General features: G+C 47.3%; 1 protein-coding gene across 7 annotated transcripts in view; it reads right to left on the reverse strand.

Annotated features, from left to right (window-relative positions):
* Window positions 1-3076, reverse strand: part of LOC105570199 (fasciclin-2) — a 109718-nt gene extending 106642 nt beyond the window's left edge. For all 7 annotated transcript variants that reach the window (XM_012027227.1, XM_012027221.1, XM_012027224.1 and 4 more), the window contains exon 1: window positions 2938-3076. In XM_012027227.1, the coding sequence (XP_011882617.1) occupies window positions 2938-2998 (61 nt within the window). In that variant the 5' untranslated portion in view covers window positions 2999-3076. The remainder of the gene's footprint in view (window positions 1-2937) is intronic.
* Between the last annotated feature and the right edge of the window lie 13776 nt (window positions 3077-16852).

The raw sequence follows: 16852 nt of genomic DNA on the forward strand, positions 1-16852 counted from the left end.
ACAACGTCTGTACTGTTGTTGCGACACGTATTATCATATGCCTCGGTGGTCGAATTGGTGAGATGCCCGCCTATGATCGTAGAGGTCCAGGTACAAGCCCTGGCTGAGGTAACGTTTTTTTGCAATAAATTTTCTGTGTTAAAAAACACATCGCCAGTTATGGTCGATTAGAAGCTTAAGCCAACAGCACGCGGTACTATTTTTCCTACTGGATTGTTTACGAGAGCCAATCAAGATGCGGAGTTTTAGATCAGATGACTTAAGGCTTAAGCCAACGGCACACGATACTATTTTTCCTACTAGATTGCTTACAAGAGCCAATCAGGATGCAGAGTTTTCGATCAGATAACTTAAGGCTAAATCCTGATTGGCTCTCGTAAGCAATGCAGTAGGAAAAATAGTATCGTGTGCCATTGGCTTTAAACCCTGACTGGTTCTCGTAAGCAATCCAGTAGGAAAATTAGTATCGCGTGCCGTTGGCTTTAATCATTGTTAAACGCATCTAGTTCGTTCAATAACCTTTTCCTCCCCTTTGCGTCTAGAAACGTTCCATCTCGAAGCCAATAAATACGTTGAAAATTCGCGCGAGTTGACAAATTGTACATTAAAACTCCGTGCAATCGTACATTGCCGGTGAATTTTCTAAACGCTTTGAGTCGCTTATACAAAATAAAAAGAAAGGGCACATCGTGGATCAGGCTTTAGACTTTTCGGCGGCGAGAAACAAAACGATTCTAAAATGCCGAAAGCACGTCCAACTGTTACTAAAATATTTCCGCTCGTAGAAAATCATTCCAAAGTTAAGACAAACGTCACGTGATTTAAGTACATGGAGCACTGCCCTTGCGCGCGGGAGTTTCGCGAGTTATTCGTTAACGAGAGAATCCGAACGAAAGTAAGTTTCAAAGGGCGTCAGGCGATCCATATATCATCGGTCGTCACGTTGCGAAAGTTCCTGGGATCTAATCGACGAGATCCACGAACTCGGTTTCCAGGTTCGCGCCGTAGAAAGGAAAACGACGTGTCCGTGGAGAAACAAGGTACCGTCCGAATAAAGGCGTGAGACTGGAAAGTGAAACGTCGCGGGGGAAAACGGTACTCTTCTGTCGTCCTTTCTCTCCTCTGGCGCGCGCTTACTTTATAAATCACACCGGTGAGCGGAACGCGACGACGCTCGCCAAGTGCAAGGACAAGGTGAAGAGAAGCAGGAGAAAAAAAGAAGAATCGGATGAAACCGGACCGCGGTGAGAAGGAATGGAAGAAGAGACGTCGCACGACCAAGACGACGACGACGATCATGAACGAACGATCGAGACGAAAGGAAGCTCGCGAGAGAGGAAGAGCCGGAGGTGCAATTTGCGCGAGATCCGCGGGCAGGTACAAGGTACGAGTCCGGCCGAGACGGAGTCCGAGGTCGAGCGGGCAATTTCGAGAAAAGTGATCGCGATGCGCGGCCCCGGCCTTGACTCACAGGTACCTTTTCCAGCGAGTTCCTTCTTCCTGCGGGCCGCACAAAGGCCCGCGGAGAGCGCGGTGCATTGTTCGCCCAGGACCCTTCTCAGGATGCGGACGCACCTCCCGGGATGCTGCTGCTGCGCGCTTAACAGGTGCGCGAAAACGGGCGTTTGTTCAGGTGCGGCGTACAGGTCGGAGGGTCTTCCTCCCTTCGGGGTCCATTGACGGCGGAGAGAGAGAGAGAGAGAGCGCCGAGGATGCGAGACGATTTCTCGCCGCAAGGATCTTAGGATCTTGCGTTCGGGCACAAAAGGCGCCCGTAAAAATTATACGAGTTATTTCGAACGAAGTCACGAAGAGCGGTTTTTCTTTAACAAAAAAAAAAGAGGAAGAAAAAGAACAATACGATGGACCCGGGACGTGCGTTATTCGAGACGTTGGGGATCACGGAACCTCGGGTTGTCTCTCCTCTCCTCTCTCTCTCGTCCCTCGAAACGATCTTTTCTTTCTGAATGATCGAAAATCCTAGTGAAACGGCTTCGAGGAAACGAACGTACAAACAGTTTCATTTGGACAGCTTCCAAATGGCGGGAAAAGTTCCAGGCCGGGGGGGGGGGAGGGAGGAGATAAAAGCAGTGCTAAAAGCAAACTGTCTACTGCTAAGAAAGTGCGTCTACACGTTGCGACGTTCGCTCGAAAGATTCAGGTTATATCGACCGTAAATCAAGATTCGCGACAACATACACGCGAAACTATTTCCAAGACCGACTCTCTCGGTCCATCGTTCGAAGCGCACCTTCGGCGATCAAGGGCTTCCCCGGGAACGTGATTCACGTTCATTACGAATGCGCCAACGCTAATGATTCATCGGCGGCGAACTCGCGGCGCTTCCGTTCGGCCGCGGCGCGAACGTCGACGGCAATTGAGACGAACGCGGTGGAAGGCCGGCGGCGGCGGCGGCGGCGGCGGCGCCGATCGCGGGATTCCGTTGGGACAAAAGGAAGCCGGCGAGAGCAAACCGGCCGGGACGCGCGACGGCCAACGGTCAGCGTTTCGAATTCGAACCAATCGACGCGACGCACCTGCCGTAGAACGAACGAACGAGACGAGGTGAGACGAGACGAGATGAGGAGAGACGAGACGAGACGAGACGCGACGCGACGCGACGCTGCGACGCCTGGTCGCTGCGCGCCACTTGAACGGAAATTCGAATTCGCGAGCGTCGAGAAACTTCGCATCGAATTCCAGAACTGTGCGGCGCGGCGCGACGGTTAAACCACCTGCTGAGTGCACTCGCCCGTCTCGGTCTTTCTCTCTCTCTTTCTCGCTCGCGCTCTACACACGCCGAGCGGCGGCGAACGGGGTCCCCGTGGGAAACCATGTGGCGAGATTCCACCGACGCGTACGCGGCGGACGTGATTCCCCCCGCACCGGCGCGGCGCGGCGCGGTATCGCGTGCGGGCAACACTCCCGGGGCCTTACCTGCTAGCTGCAGCAACAGAACGGCGATCGCCATGCAGGTGGGACGTTGACGGGCTGCCATCGCGGCGTGATCGCTGCCTATCTTCGCTCTCCAAGACAGTCCCTCTCTCGTGCCTCACCACACCTCGCTACTCTTCCTTTATCTCTCTCTCTCTCTCTCGGTGACGTTTTACCGTTCACTGGACACACACACGCGGCCGCGTTCCCCGAACTCGCGGATCGACGGCGATCAAGCGGCGCGGCGCGTTCGAGCGATTCTTCGACCGACTACGATGGAACGTCGCAACGTCGCGCTGGCCTATCTCGAACTGTGGCGGGGAGCGTCGCGTACGCGCTCGGCACGACCTTCGGCCGCGCTCGGCCGTCTCCGCCGGCTCACGTGATCACCGCCGGCACGCAGGCAGCGCGGGCAGGTATACGCGGCCGCGATGGTGGGGAGCCCAACGGCCGTTTCGCGCGCGCGACCTTCCGCCGTCCGAATCTCAGCCCGATCCACCGATGCGCCGTGGCCGTTCCTTCCAATTTCGACGACACCGGCGGATTCCTGGAAGGTAAGTCGATCTCGCGCTTCGCTCCCGACCTCTCCAAGTGATAGCGAGCGGGCGATATAGTCGCGACGGGTTCGCGCGTCGCGAGCTCGGCGGACCGGAGATTCTCTCTCTCTCTCGAACTGTAAAATGGCGCAACGTCGATGTTGTCGCGCCGCGCGCGCTTGGCCTGGTTTTTCCCCATTTTCCGGTTAACTGTTAAACCAGAGGCTGGTCGACTCTACGTCTTTCTCTATGTTATTGTCTAATGGTTCGTGTCCACGATGCTTGAGCTCGGTTTCGAGAAATGTGTAGCCAAATCGCTCTCTCTGAGGTTCTCAGAGCGAAAGATTCACCCTATTGAAGTGAGTATTTACTGCAATAGAAGGAATATTTCGCTTCATGGCAGTATTTTCACGCCAAACGTTGTACAAAGTTACTCGTATCTTTTTCTGATTTTTAGAACTAGAAGAGGAGGGAAAGTAAATCGAGCCGAGGTTAATCTGCATTGATGAAAGGCTGTTGTGCGTGACTTCAGTTTTCCTCTGCCTTGCCTGTACAATTAAGACAGTCTTAAGCGTTTACAGACCATTCTCTGCCGTAGGGTATTATTTTATTTGTCGTACGACAAATTTTTCAAGTACGTCGATTGGCTGCGGGATAGAAACTTTCTAGATACTCGACAACTTTTCTATCCTGCACGACAAATGTAATACCAGCTTAATTTGTATTTTGTATTTTGTATAAGCAAATCGAAACGCTTAAAAACTTTGTCGACAATTTATGATTGTACAATGTACAATTCATTAACCTGTACAATTTTTTTAAACGTATTTATTGGCTACAAAATAGAAGGTTTCCAGACGCAAAGAACACATTGTAGCTCAGCCTTAAGTGTACTATTTCATTGGTCGTGCGACACAAAGTTTTTAAGCGTGTTGATTGGCTGCAAGCTAGGAAATTTCTAGATACTCGACAACTTTTCTATCCTGCACGCCAAATGTAATAACAGCTTAAAATCTAATCTACAATATGCCCTTCGCGTCTAGAAACATTATATTTTGTATAAGCAAATCGAAACGCTTAAAAACTTTGTCGACAAGTTATGATTGTACAATGTACAATTTATTAACTTGCACAATTTTTTTAAACGTATTTATTGGCTACAAAATAGAAGATTTCCAGACGCAAAGAACACATTGTAGCTCAGCCTTAAGTGTACTATTTCATTGGTCGTGCGACAAATTTTTTAAGTACGCGATTGGCTGCGGCACAGAAACTTTCTAGATACTCGGCAACTTTTCTATCCCCCAATCAACGCGCTTGAAAAATCTGCCGTGTGACAAACGAAAGTCCAGCCTCAGGCTAATATAAACGAATTTGCCAAGCATGTCGATTGGCTGCAGAATAGCAAAGTCCTCGAGTCTCGAGAAATTTTCTATTCTGCGGCCGATCAGCACGCTTGAAAATTTTGTCGTACGACAAATTGTAATACCAGCCTTACGTTTTCGGTAACGGTACGCTCGAGAGTCGAGTCGCGTACCGAGCGCGCTATCTATTACTTAGATCAGGGATTAAACCGCCGCGTTAGTCGAGCATCTTTCACACGCGGTGGGCGAGGGGGGGGGGGGGCAATATTGGGCGCACCACCCTCCATATATCGACTTTTCCCTAGATCGACCATTTATCTTCCCCGCTGCGGACGAAACGCTGCATCGTACGCTCGTAAACACGCGGGCGTAACACTTTCCCAAACGAATATAAATCTCCCGGTCGCGCGGCGGCCGGAGGGATTTTTGTTTATAGGATATATGTATATACGGCAATCTTGTTTTCGGAATTTGTTTCGCTCTATGCTCCGCTCTCCGCATATGCAAAAATCGGCGATTTATGGCGGTGTCGGCTTAACCGGTCGCGGTGTACGCGCGCGCGCGCTCACGCGGTCTCGTCTACGTGCACGCGCGAGAGGTATCGATGCAATATACTCTAGTGATAAAAAATGGACGCTATCTAATCTGTTTGGCGGGACGCGACGCGAAGCGCGGAGCAAGATTGATAGACCCCGGGACCGAGTGACTGTCGGCTCTCGTCGGCTGCGAGAGAGGCGAGGTAAATCAAAGTGTGATCACGCGACGAGGAAAATGAAATGTGGCAACGTAATATTAGCGCCACCGCGGGTCCGGGGTGACGATTCAATTGAGATCGGCTCTTAATAACGTTGCCGCGCGAATTAATTCCCGCCGGAACTCGACGCGTGCGAGAACACCCTTCTCGCGCCGCTATTACGTCACGTGCCTTAAACGTCGTCGTTTAACGGAGCCCTTCGCGCCGCCTTTAGATTTATGGCACGCGCGACGAGCCGCTTTCCTCGCGCGTCATCGCCGTCGCCCTCGTGTCGAAGATCTCGAGGATTGATAGCGTATCTGTACCGCGCGCTGTAAATCCGCGCAAATATTGCCACGGCGCTAATGACAGACCTGTAATTACGACTCTCGTGTAGACAATTGCGCGGGGAGCTTATATCCCGAGCTTACACGGAGACGCGCCCGGCGAAAATAGACGGAAAATCTCAGGCTCGTCCGGCGATTTGCCGAGGGGAAAGTACAATCGCGCGTCGTCTCGTTGTCGGAGAGAAAAGGGGTCAGGGTATCGCGCAAGTTTCCGGAAAGGATTCCAATCGGAATTGTTTAGTTATTTCCTAGATTTTTATTCCGTTTTCTGGAAACAGCAGAATCACTCCGCTCGGAATCCATTCCGGAAAGTTCCGTAACACGTGCTTTGTGATCCAGCCAAAGTATCACGTATCTACCGAGCGGATAAATAATCACCATACAGAATTCCATTCGGAAATCTATCGCTACGCTCTGTTAAATTTGTAGCGTAAAATTCAACCCGGTGTGTCGTTAATTTAATTAAACACTGAAATTGAAAAGAAACCATAAAACGGACTGCACAAAAGATGCGGCTGGTTTTTCAACTACAATTTACGTTAAAATAATAAATTTTACCACGCATGATGGATAAAAATAACAGCATATCGAGCGGTAGCGACTACTCATCGAGTTATGGGGTCATTCCACTTTAACGGCCCAAAAACTGTGCTTATCTTTAACAATGTTTTGCACCATAAATACACCATACTTTTAAATAACACAAAAAAAGTTTGACATAATTTAAACAATTTTTTAATTGAGTGTTTTCTACACCGTTTGAATGGCGTGTCAAAAAGGATGCAAGTCCGCTGCGTTGATGACTTTTGTCATTCAGACTTACCTGAAACAAAAAATCAAAAAGCTTAATCTATATGAGTGTCGCTATGTCCTGAACCTCAATTAAGAATTTTTATTTAAAAATATCAAAATGATGCCAGTTTGAAAAAAGTTTTAAAAAGTACTTTCCAAAACTTTTTTCAAACTGGCACCATTTTGTTATTTTTAAATAAAAATTCTTAATTTTGGTTCGGGACACAGCGACACTCATATAGATTAAGAATCTTTTTTATTTTTGTTTGAGGTGAATCTAAATGATAAAAGTCCTCAACGCAGCGTACTTGCATCTTTTTTGACACGCCATTCGAACGATATAGAAAACGCTTAATTAAAGAATGTTTAAATTATGACAAAAATTTTGTTGTCTTATATAAAAGTGCCCGAATAAATCCCCAAAAGATTTATTTCATTGAACGGTGTATTTACTGTTAAAAAAATTGTTAAAGATAAGCATAGTTTTTGGGCCGTTAAAGTGAAATGACCCCTCAAATTTAATACGCACTATTAATATAATTCGTCAATATTTGCAGCACGCGGATACGCTATCAATTTCTTTAGACGTCGATCGTAGATCGATCCACGCGAAGCGTGGCCCTCGACGTCTTCATACGTGACGTCATCGCCGAAACTCGAAAAGGTGCTGCTGCTCCGATGCAGCCTCGAGTGTCCCTCCCCTTTTATTTCGAGAAGTATACAAACTCCATCACCGGTTACGACCTCCGCCTCGTCCTTCTCTCAAGAGGGCCGTCCTTTTTCAAATAAACCCGCCGACCCTCGCGCGCTTCACAGCTCGGACCCTCGGCTGGTCTTACGTGACGCGAGGAAACCGTGGGCTCTGCGCCTTGTGATGATGATTCTGTGGGACGTAGAGAAAGCGAGAGGCGCAGACGGTGGACGCCTCGCTTGTTTATCATTTGTCAACGGTCTATTTGCACCGAAGTGAGCTACAATCTTACGGACGCGAAGTCAAGTGGGTGACGTTCGCGCGTTGTCCTTCGTGACGCTCGTCGTGTCGATCGATCGCCCCGCCAATGAAAAGGACTACGGCTCGTTACGGGCCAATTGACGCGGTTAAGTCGAAAATTGAGCGCGTCGCTCAATTTTCGTTTTTATTAAACTTCTGGAGGGAGGAAACAGAGCTGTCGTGAAAGGGTCGTTACGTTACAAATATGATCGCGCCACGAGCTCCCCGTTTTCCGAGCAATTATATATAATTAATACAGGGGAGATATAATTACGGATCTATCGTTAATGTCGGTAGCGTTACCGCGAATTTACAGCGGGGGGTCGATTAATCTTCGATTATTGCCGCGCGAAAGGTCGTGCAGAATTAATTAAATGTTATCCACGATTATCCGCTGTTATTTTAAAGTTTGCATCGCCCGGCATTGTTTACAATTCATTAGTGGGACGGCTAAGGCGCTTCTCGCGCGACTAATTCGCCCAGGGAGGGGGGGGGGACGAAACTAGCCTCGTCTGTTAAGATGATAGATCGTAATTCTCGCGCCTGCTAGAACACGACGCGAGGTTTTATCGTCTTGAAGCTGCCCCAGAAAATCCGTCACGCCACTCGCTGGTTCTCCGACGGTTTAGCAGGCACCGCGAAAGTGGGACCTCGTTTCGCCAAAGTGCGCGACTCTTTCCGTAACGGATGGGTACTTCGCGCCGTCGCTATTTTAATAGCGAGACTGACAATGAGCAGCAACTCGGTAACTTCCTTAACGATTCGCGGGGCTACGGGATATTCGCAGTCCAATTATTTCCGCGCTCTAGTATCCTAAAAGCAACTTGGGAAGACGACTTTTTCGATAAATTAATTCCTGGGAACGAGGTCACGTTTCAAAAGTTCCCTATTATTATCTATTGATTGAAAACTCATCAAAATTTTTTCAAACCGAGTATAAAGCAATGGTGAACAAAAAATCAGTGAAAAAGAAAGAAATTGCATTTCAAATTTCTTTCGCATATTTATTTTTGCAACAAAGTATACGGAAAGGTGTGCAAAATATTTTTTAGCGAAATGAATTCGTGTGCTTTCTCTTAAAATCAATTCGCTAACCAATTGTCCGATCGCGTTCCCGTTGCTTTCTAATTTTCTTGCACAATCTTCCGTTGCCGCGGCAGAGACCAATAAATGCCCTTGCTAGATCGACAATTCCCGCGTACGTTAGGACTAAAAGAGAGACAGAGAATGCGGACAAGTCGAGAGAGAGAAAGCGCACACGAGCAGACAAACTGCGTAAGAGCGTCAGAGAGAAATTCCAGAACGACAGAGAAACCGGACTAAATAATGCCTCGAAACTCTTGTATCTTTCATCTACTAGGTCTGCGAGCGAGGTTATTAAACACTTAAATCTTCCTCGGTGCATAAAAAAGCGATGCCGAAAGCCCGTAGGAACAATAAGCTGGAGGAGAGGCGGATGAGAGATGCGAGAAATAAATTTATGAGGGACAAGCGATGCGCCGCTTCCTGTCCCTCCCTTCGAAAGCGACTGCTGGCTAAACTAAATATTTATTCCACGATCCCCTACCGCCGACGACGGTCTCTCTTCACAATAAACAAATAGAAATATTTCGTTTCATCGAGGTACCAATTCATCAAACGCCATTGCCGGGTTGAGCTTCCCCCGATTTTAATATGCCATCGATACTTCGCGTCGATACAACTTAGCGATGTGGAATACGAGATGCACTTATAAGGCAGTCGTGGGGAGAAAAGAACTAAAGGCGAGATGTCCTCGCGGGAGGGTGTAAAAGTAGGACAAAATAGATTTTCGAATTTAATGGATATTCAAACAGGGGAAAAAATGTACCTGTCATAGCTAAAAACTGCACGTGGTGACTAAATTTCAATTTAAAACATGGACAGCTGATATTTAGTTGTGACCGGCACCGTTTCCTGTTCTATTCTAATCTAAATCAGATTTTCGATTCGCAGGGACGGTTTTTTTCTTTCTCCGAGCACTCTTGTATCTTCCGCGAGAAATGCACATTTCTCTCCGAGTACACCCGGAAAAAAAGTTTGTTTGAAATCAAATAAATTTTAACTAATAAGAATTCTTCAATGTCGCCAGCGATAATTAACATCGTCAGTGTTTTCTTGACCATACCTGATCAAAGAAAATTTTGGTTAAGGTAAAGAAATAATTTCCGTGAAATTAAATAAAAGTCTCGTAAGGTCAAAATTTAAAGAAAATTTATTTGATCTCGTCAGTGTTTTCTCGACCATACTTGGCATTTTTTAATAATATAGAAAATTTTCTTAAAAAATGTCAGGTATGGTCAAGAAAACACGAGATGAAATAAATTTTCTTAGAATTTTGACCTTACTAGACTTTTATTTAATTTCAAAGAAACGATTTCTTTACCTTAACCCAAATTTTATTTGATTAAGACCGCAATCTCTAAGAGAATTCATATCTATTTCTTCAAATCTAGCAAATGTTTTAGTGCGGGCAAACAAAAATTTAGTAGACGCGAAGAAATATGATTTCAACGTATCTCATTTGTTTAACCTAAATAGATCCTTTTTCTCGGTGTACCGTGTCTCGTTCTTCGCAGCGTCAAATGAATTGTAGCGCGCGTTACGGTTGTGTTTTCGAAAAAGTGCTTATTTGCGCTCATATACGAAATTATATTTACGTACAATTACCGGCGCACGACAGAGCTTTTCCGTGTAGAAAGGAGAAACTTCTGACGGAGGAAGAAGTAGAGGTGAAAGAAGTTACGAATACGCGAGAGAACGAAATGAATGGTCGCGATGAATCATTCTCGGTATCAATCTTTAGGAAGGCAACTGGAAAGAAAGTAGATGAAATAGTACCTTTTACGACGCAGAGAGGGGAGACCGAGGGGGGGGGGGGGGGAGAGAAGAGACGCAGCTTGTGATTTTATCTCGTGGAAAATTTGGATTCCGCCGACGGCGATTTAAAGATACGCTCGCACCGCGCTGCAACGACGCTTCGTCTAACGGCGTCTAACGTTGCAACCGGAGACTCGATCGTGAATCTCGAACGTGAAACTCGTGCAAATTTACATTGACAAATATTGAACTCGTTAATGAAATTTTTCCCTCCCCCCCCCACGAGTTCACGCCGGAGAGAAAGATTCACGAGCGAGCCCCTGATAGCCTTCCCGTGGGGCCGCGGAGAGCGTCGCGTACTTTCGCGCAACTCGATTCGATTCGCGTTAACGGCGATTAATTGTCCCGCAAACAAATACAAGCGGGCCTTGCGCTCGCCGCGGCAATTTCGCGTCGATCAATCTCGTCCCGCTGAACCGCTTACACGATTAAGCAGCCAACAGGTGCGCGCTTTGCAACCGAGGCACGCCACCGTGCCGACTGTAATTCGGACGATCATCGATAGGACGGTGGGATTGTAGTCGCGGACCGGAGCGGAAGAGAGAGCTCCGCGAGGAGAAGGTCGCGCCGACTTGGAAAATGAATGACGAATCCGATCCCATTCGTCCGCATTTCCTCCTCTCGCTCTCGCCATTTCCACTTGTTCCTCTTCTCTCTCTCTCTCCCTCTTTTACACTCTCTCCTCCCTCCGTCCAGCGAATGATGCACGAATGTTTGTGCAAGTACGCGTCTGTTTGCGTCCGTGTTGGAGCAGGTTCGCCGGCGCCTGAAAAGCAGGCAGCCAGGCGGGCGCCGCCGCTCGAAAGGGTTTCGCCTCGTTCCACCGACGAGAGTCTGTCGTCGCCGTTCATCCGCGAGCCGGAGCGGGACAGATAAAACGAGGCGAGGGCGGATAATACGGGACATCGAGCGCACCCCGAGATACGAGAGCGAGAGGAGGAGAGAGAGAAAGAGAGAGAGTTGGCGCGGAGTCGGGAAGGAGGTTGCGCCGTCGGTGCACGCCTCGAAGACCGTAACGTGGCAAGGCAACAGCCTGGAAGACGACACCCCGGCAACGTCCTCGTCCTGGTCCGGACGGAAGGCCGGTCGGCCGCTCGTAAAGAAAGAGAGCGGGGCTGTTTTTTGATACCCGCGCGCGCCGCCGCTGGACCGGCGCGCGCGGGGGATATGAAAAGCGCCCGGAGGCTGGGCAAAGTACGCGAAACTCGTTAACGCAACAGAGGTAAATACACGAGAGGCGAGCGCGGACTGGAAATAAAGAGGCGGATGTGCGTTTCAAAGGGGACTCGTTTGATGTCGGCCTGTTTGCCGCGAAATAAGCGTGATTACCGTTCAATCGTCCGGCAAAGATTAATACGCGATATCGCTGCCGTAATAATTTTAGTTATTGACGAAAATGCATTATTCGGCAACCGCGGAATGCGCGGTCGTTTGATTCCGGTCGGTGCCGGGAGCTAAGCCTCGTCTGCGTACACTGAGAAAAATGCCCGATTAAATATAATCGGATAATCCAATTTTACATAATAACAAACGGAGATATCCAATTAAATTGCACATCCGATGAGAAATATGATCGGTCTTTCGATGAAATTTCATCGGTAACTGTATTTCATCGGATGTATCCATAATTTAATCGGAAAATGTAATCAACGGAAACACCAATTGGTTTATCCAATGAAAATTTTCCTCAGTGTAGAAGTCGTAAAATCGTAGTCGTAAGAATAGTCGACTACGATTGATTAAAGCTGGGAGCACACACTTTTGCACAAGTGCATACACTGAGAAAAATGCCCGATTAAATATAATTAATAGGTTCAGCCGACGAAAATTTTTCTCAGTGTAAGCATACGCGTAGAGAAATTGATTGGTCCATAGGCAAATGCATAAGGAAATGAACCAATCAAATTCCTTATGCATATGATTATGCACTTATGCAAAAGTGTGTGCTCCCGCCCTAATTCTTACGTGTCCGACTGAATTGACCAATTACAGTCGACTAGTCTTACGACTGCGACTCTGCGACTCGCATTGTAGACCCCGTATTACACGCTCGCGAGTCTCGTTACGCTTTCTCTCCTCGCTATCGCTTCCTACGATTGATCTGTTACATCGTCTGACGGTGAATATGAAAAAATTGTACGCTTTAAAAAATATCTGCCCTTTGTTTCGACCGATGAAACGTGTTTCCCTCGAGCGACTGGGCGAACAATGCGCAATCAATTTGCGATCGAACGTCCAATATTTCCACTTACATAGAAACCTACATACGCGTCGTTAACGACATCGTGTTTCGTCGGTTGCCGCCATAAGCTAGAAAATAAATTGCATCAAGCGGTTATGATAGCGTTCTATTGGTTTTGTCGAATCGTTTCGTCGATCAAACTTCCTGCGGCGCGATATTTCAAAAGTGAGACGGCATTGCACTCCAATAATATCTCGGGCAAATCGTTCGATCTAACCGCCGGTTTTATCGTCAGCTTCGACGTACGCGAGCTTATTAATTAATCGCGATACACATTCTCTTCGCCCTCGTCCGATTCCACCGATTCGTTCGTAGAATCGTCCGTATCGGCGCGCGCGCGCGGTCGGGTTCCCGTCGTCGTTAGAATTCCGGAGGATGGTCGGTCTCGATTCCATTAGATAAGTGAGGAGGGGCTGAGTGCAATCTTTACCGCGAGTTCCCGGGAGGAAATGAGAGGCGAGAAGAAATCGAGCCCGAGTTTCCGAGGAAAGGCCGAGGCGCGAGCGGCTCCGCGCGGTAACGGAGTTACATTTATTTGGTCCCCCGAGCAGGAAGGTGATATTTTTCCAAGGGGGAAACTTTCAAACGGTGACTGCTTCTTGCCGTAAAAGAGCGGCATTGTGTCCACGCCTCTCGGTTACTCTCTCACCCGCGTTTCTCCTTGGGATATCACTCTGCCTCCCTCCCCCCCCCCCCTCTCTCTCTCCCTCTCTTTCTCTTTCTCTCTCATTCTCTTCTTCCTGGCGAGAATATAAACACTTCGCGACGGCCGGAAGGCAGAAGTTTGGTCTGAACGGTACCGCGGGCAAAAAGAAGGACAGATGGATTTATTTCTCGTTCGTTTCGCGTGCGCCCCGATAAGACGAAGGAGACGTATGAGGGCCCGTAAAGCCCGAATGTCCCTCGTAACTTACTGATTGACGAACCGCGGCTCCGATATTCCGGGATGCGAGGCCAGGTTAACCGGTAGGAGAACCGAGAGCGGACTCGCAAATTCGCTTGGTCGCTGCAAAATTTCTTCCAGGACACGGGAGCCGCTCACTTATTTAACGCGCCCGGCCCTCCCGCAGTCGCGGCACGACCGCGACGTTTCTCTCTCCGTTCACGGAATACTCGTGGATTAAAACCGTCGCCTTACATGAAGCCTCGCATAATGTTTAAACGAAAAATTACGCCGTCAGGCCGACGAATTATGGTAATTCGCGGATGAAAAGAGAACGTTCGGGGAGAGTCAACGGAATAAGGCGGCTCGCCGGTTAATATGAAACGGCGTGAATAATTTAAACCGCGAACGCCGCGCTTTACCGCCGCAGCTTCCTAAAAATGGCCTCCCGCCCGTTTGTTACATTTTGAATAACCGCCTACGTTTTCCGGAGGCGTAAACACTCTATATTGAATTTTATGCTGCATTTTGTGGGGAAAACGAAGCGACCGGGGTATATAACGACTTTCCACGATAGACAATTTTTTCCTGCCACAGAGAGGATTCACGTGTGTACATTGAAGTTTAACGAAACAAAGGAAATGTAATCTTACGTACGGTGATGGACAGAATGGTCGCAACACGTTCTTTGTTTTTTCATGAGTTTAGGAACGTGCATTTAGATTCAAGGTTACGTTCAAAAATCTTCCTCTCCGAGGAATATTTTACTCGATGGCCATTCCGAAATTTTGAGCGTATTTCTCGAGTGAAATTTTCCTCAAAGGAATAGTTTTGGAACGGAAACCTGAATCTAAATGCGCGTTTCTAAACTCATTAAAAAAGAAAGGGTTGTAAGTCTGCCCAGCATTGTACACAGAATACTCTAGAATCGATATATGCGCTTGCGCAACATTTTATAATTCGAATCTCTGATTAATTTTCTATTAATATCGATTTCTCTAATAATACTTCTATCCGTTTTAATTCTCAATAGTCAAACGTTACATTGAAATGCATTGTCAATAATTCAATAACCTGAGGAATTATTCGAGTGATATCGATTTCAGTAAAAAAACAAAAAACTTTCCATTTCCCTTTTGTAAACAAAACTGCTGCATCGAGTCCTCGATTTCTCATCTTTTTTTATCAAATGTATTTGTAATCTCACGTAAGATAATGGTATCGCAAAGGCTCGACCGTTACCGGATACCTTTTCGATGCTGATAACAAAAAATTCGAAATGCCCCGTACATATGCGCGCGTTATTCAATGCAGCCCGCTGTTTATCGCAAATTTAATACGCCCGCGATATCAGCTCGAGTCTGCGATCTGAATCCAGTAAATATTATCGTTACGAAGTAATGTGTTTTCGCTTGAGACACGCCAAGGGCCCCGATGCTGATGTATGGTTCTGAGAAGCGCGCAGAGTGCGACTGATAATTAACAGTTCATTCGAACGCGCATAACCGCCACACGACGTTGACGTTGACGGATCGTCCGTGACGACGAAATATTCAACGGCCAACGAATTAATTTTCTGTATAATTGAGGAAGAGGCTTGGCTTGACATCCATTACGACGAGAATTGCGCATTTGAGACACGGTAATTGCGTATTTGAAACGTGTTAATTACCGCGGCCGTGCCGCATAATGCGTCTTTATTTCAGTGTTCACAATTTAGTCCGCTTATCGCAAATATTCAAGAGAGAGAGAGAGAGAGAGAGAGATAAATGGCAATAAATCCTCGGTTAGGAACAAACAATTTGGTAATGCGAATATTCAATCCTTTATTCTCCGTATTATGCGGATCGCGGCAGGAGCCATCCATATTTTGACGAGAATGTATTTAGAATTAACCAACTATAACAATATTCTATTATACATACATCGCACACATCATATAAACCAGATAATATACAATTAGTAACAATAATATCTCTCTGCGAAAGGTAATAGAATTCGTATGATAAAGTTGAAAATGTTAAATTTTGTAAATTAACATTTTTAACGAACCTTAGTGTGCCCCGGCCTCGCATCTGGGTCGCGAGAAATTCTGCTTTCGATCGCATCTGCCTGTATTGATCACGCGATTTATTATTACTATTATTATCTCATCTGTAACATTACGCTCTATATCCCGTGTCTGTCGTTCTGATATCTTCTCGCATTTCGGCCCTCGTCTCGAAAGATGCCATAGCGATGCGGCGGCCGGACATGTGCATCGGGTGTAGCAGGACTCGGCAGATGGATTCGATGCGGAACGCTACACATTCGCGGCACAGGCGCATTGTGTCGATCCTAATCCGATTACACGGCCCATTGAAGTCAGAAGTGCGATCTTTTAAAAGGGGCCAACGTAATGCGCTTGTTAAACGCTGCGAAGGCCGCACCGGACCGGAGTCGGGGATCGATATTTTCTGCGACGTGCTCCCCGGCCAGCGGCGTAGAAGGATACTCGCGTTGCCAACACAATCCTCCGCCGCCCTCTCGTCGGCCAGATAATCTGCTCGGGAAGCTCGTTACCCTCGTTGCCGCTCGTATTGCGGAATTACCTCGAATTTGTACCGCGAGCTAACCCCCTCACCCTCGGGCACTACTGAAACCGCTATCTTTACTGGTTGCGGCCGGACGAAAAGTACAAAAGCATCTCGCGCCGCATCCTTGCCGCCGCGCGCTTATCAATAGCCGCACCGTGAAAAACTCGCGGCTTAAATCCCCGACGGAGGTTTCCCGCATATCCCCGATGCTCTCCGATACTGTAAAAGGTGCGGCTTTCGATATACCGTGAAAGCCGCTCATACGCCATTTCTGAACATCCCCGGCGTGGTTTTATAGCAGACGAAAATCTTTTCGCGCAAAACTGTCTTTTACATATTACATAATATGTATTTGCACGCGTTGAAAATTTATTTCCGTGCAAACGTTGCGAGCGTCAGTATTTGAAAATTTAACATGGCTTAATAAACCTTGTGATGTATGTGAGCAAATATCATTGAAACAACTAGCGCCAATAATAACTTCATAAAAACGATTTCTTTTATTCCCGCTTTATATTTTCTATATTTTTATATGCGCAATTAATTTTTAATATTA

Source organism: Vollenhovia emeryi, unplaced genomic scaffold (assembly GCF_000949405.1).
Source record: "Vollenhovia emeryi isolate VEMERY1.0 unplaced genomic scaffold, V.emery_V1.0 DF939121.1, whole genome shotgun sequence".
Taxonomy (NCBI): Eukaryota; Metazoa; Arthropoda; class Insecta; order Hymenoptera; family Formicidae; genus Vollenhovia; species Vollenhovia emeryi.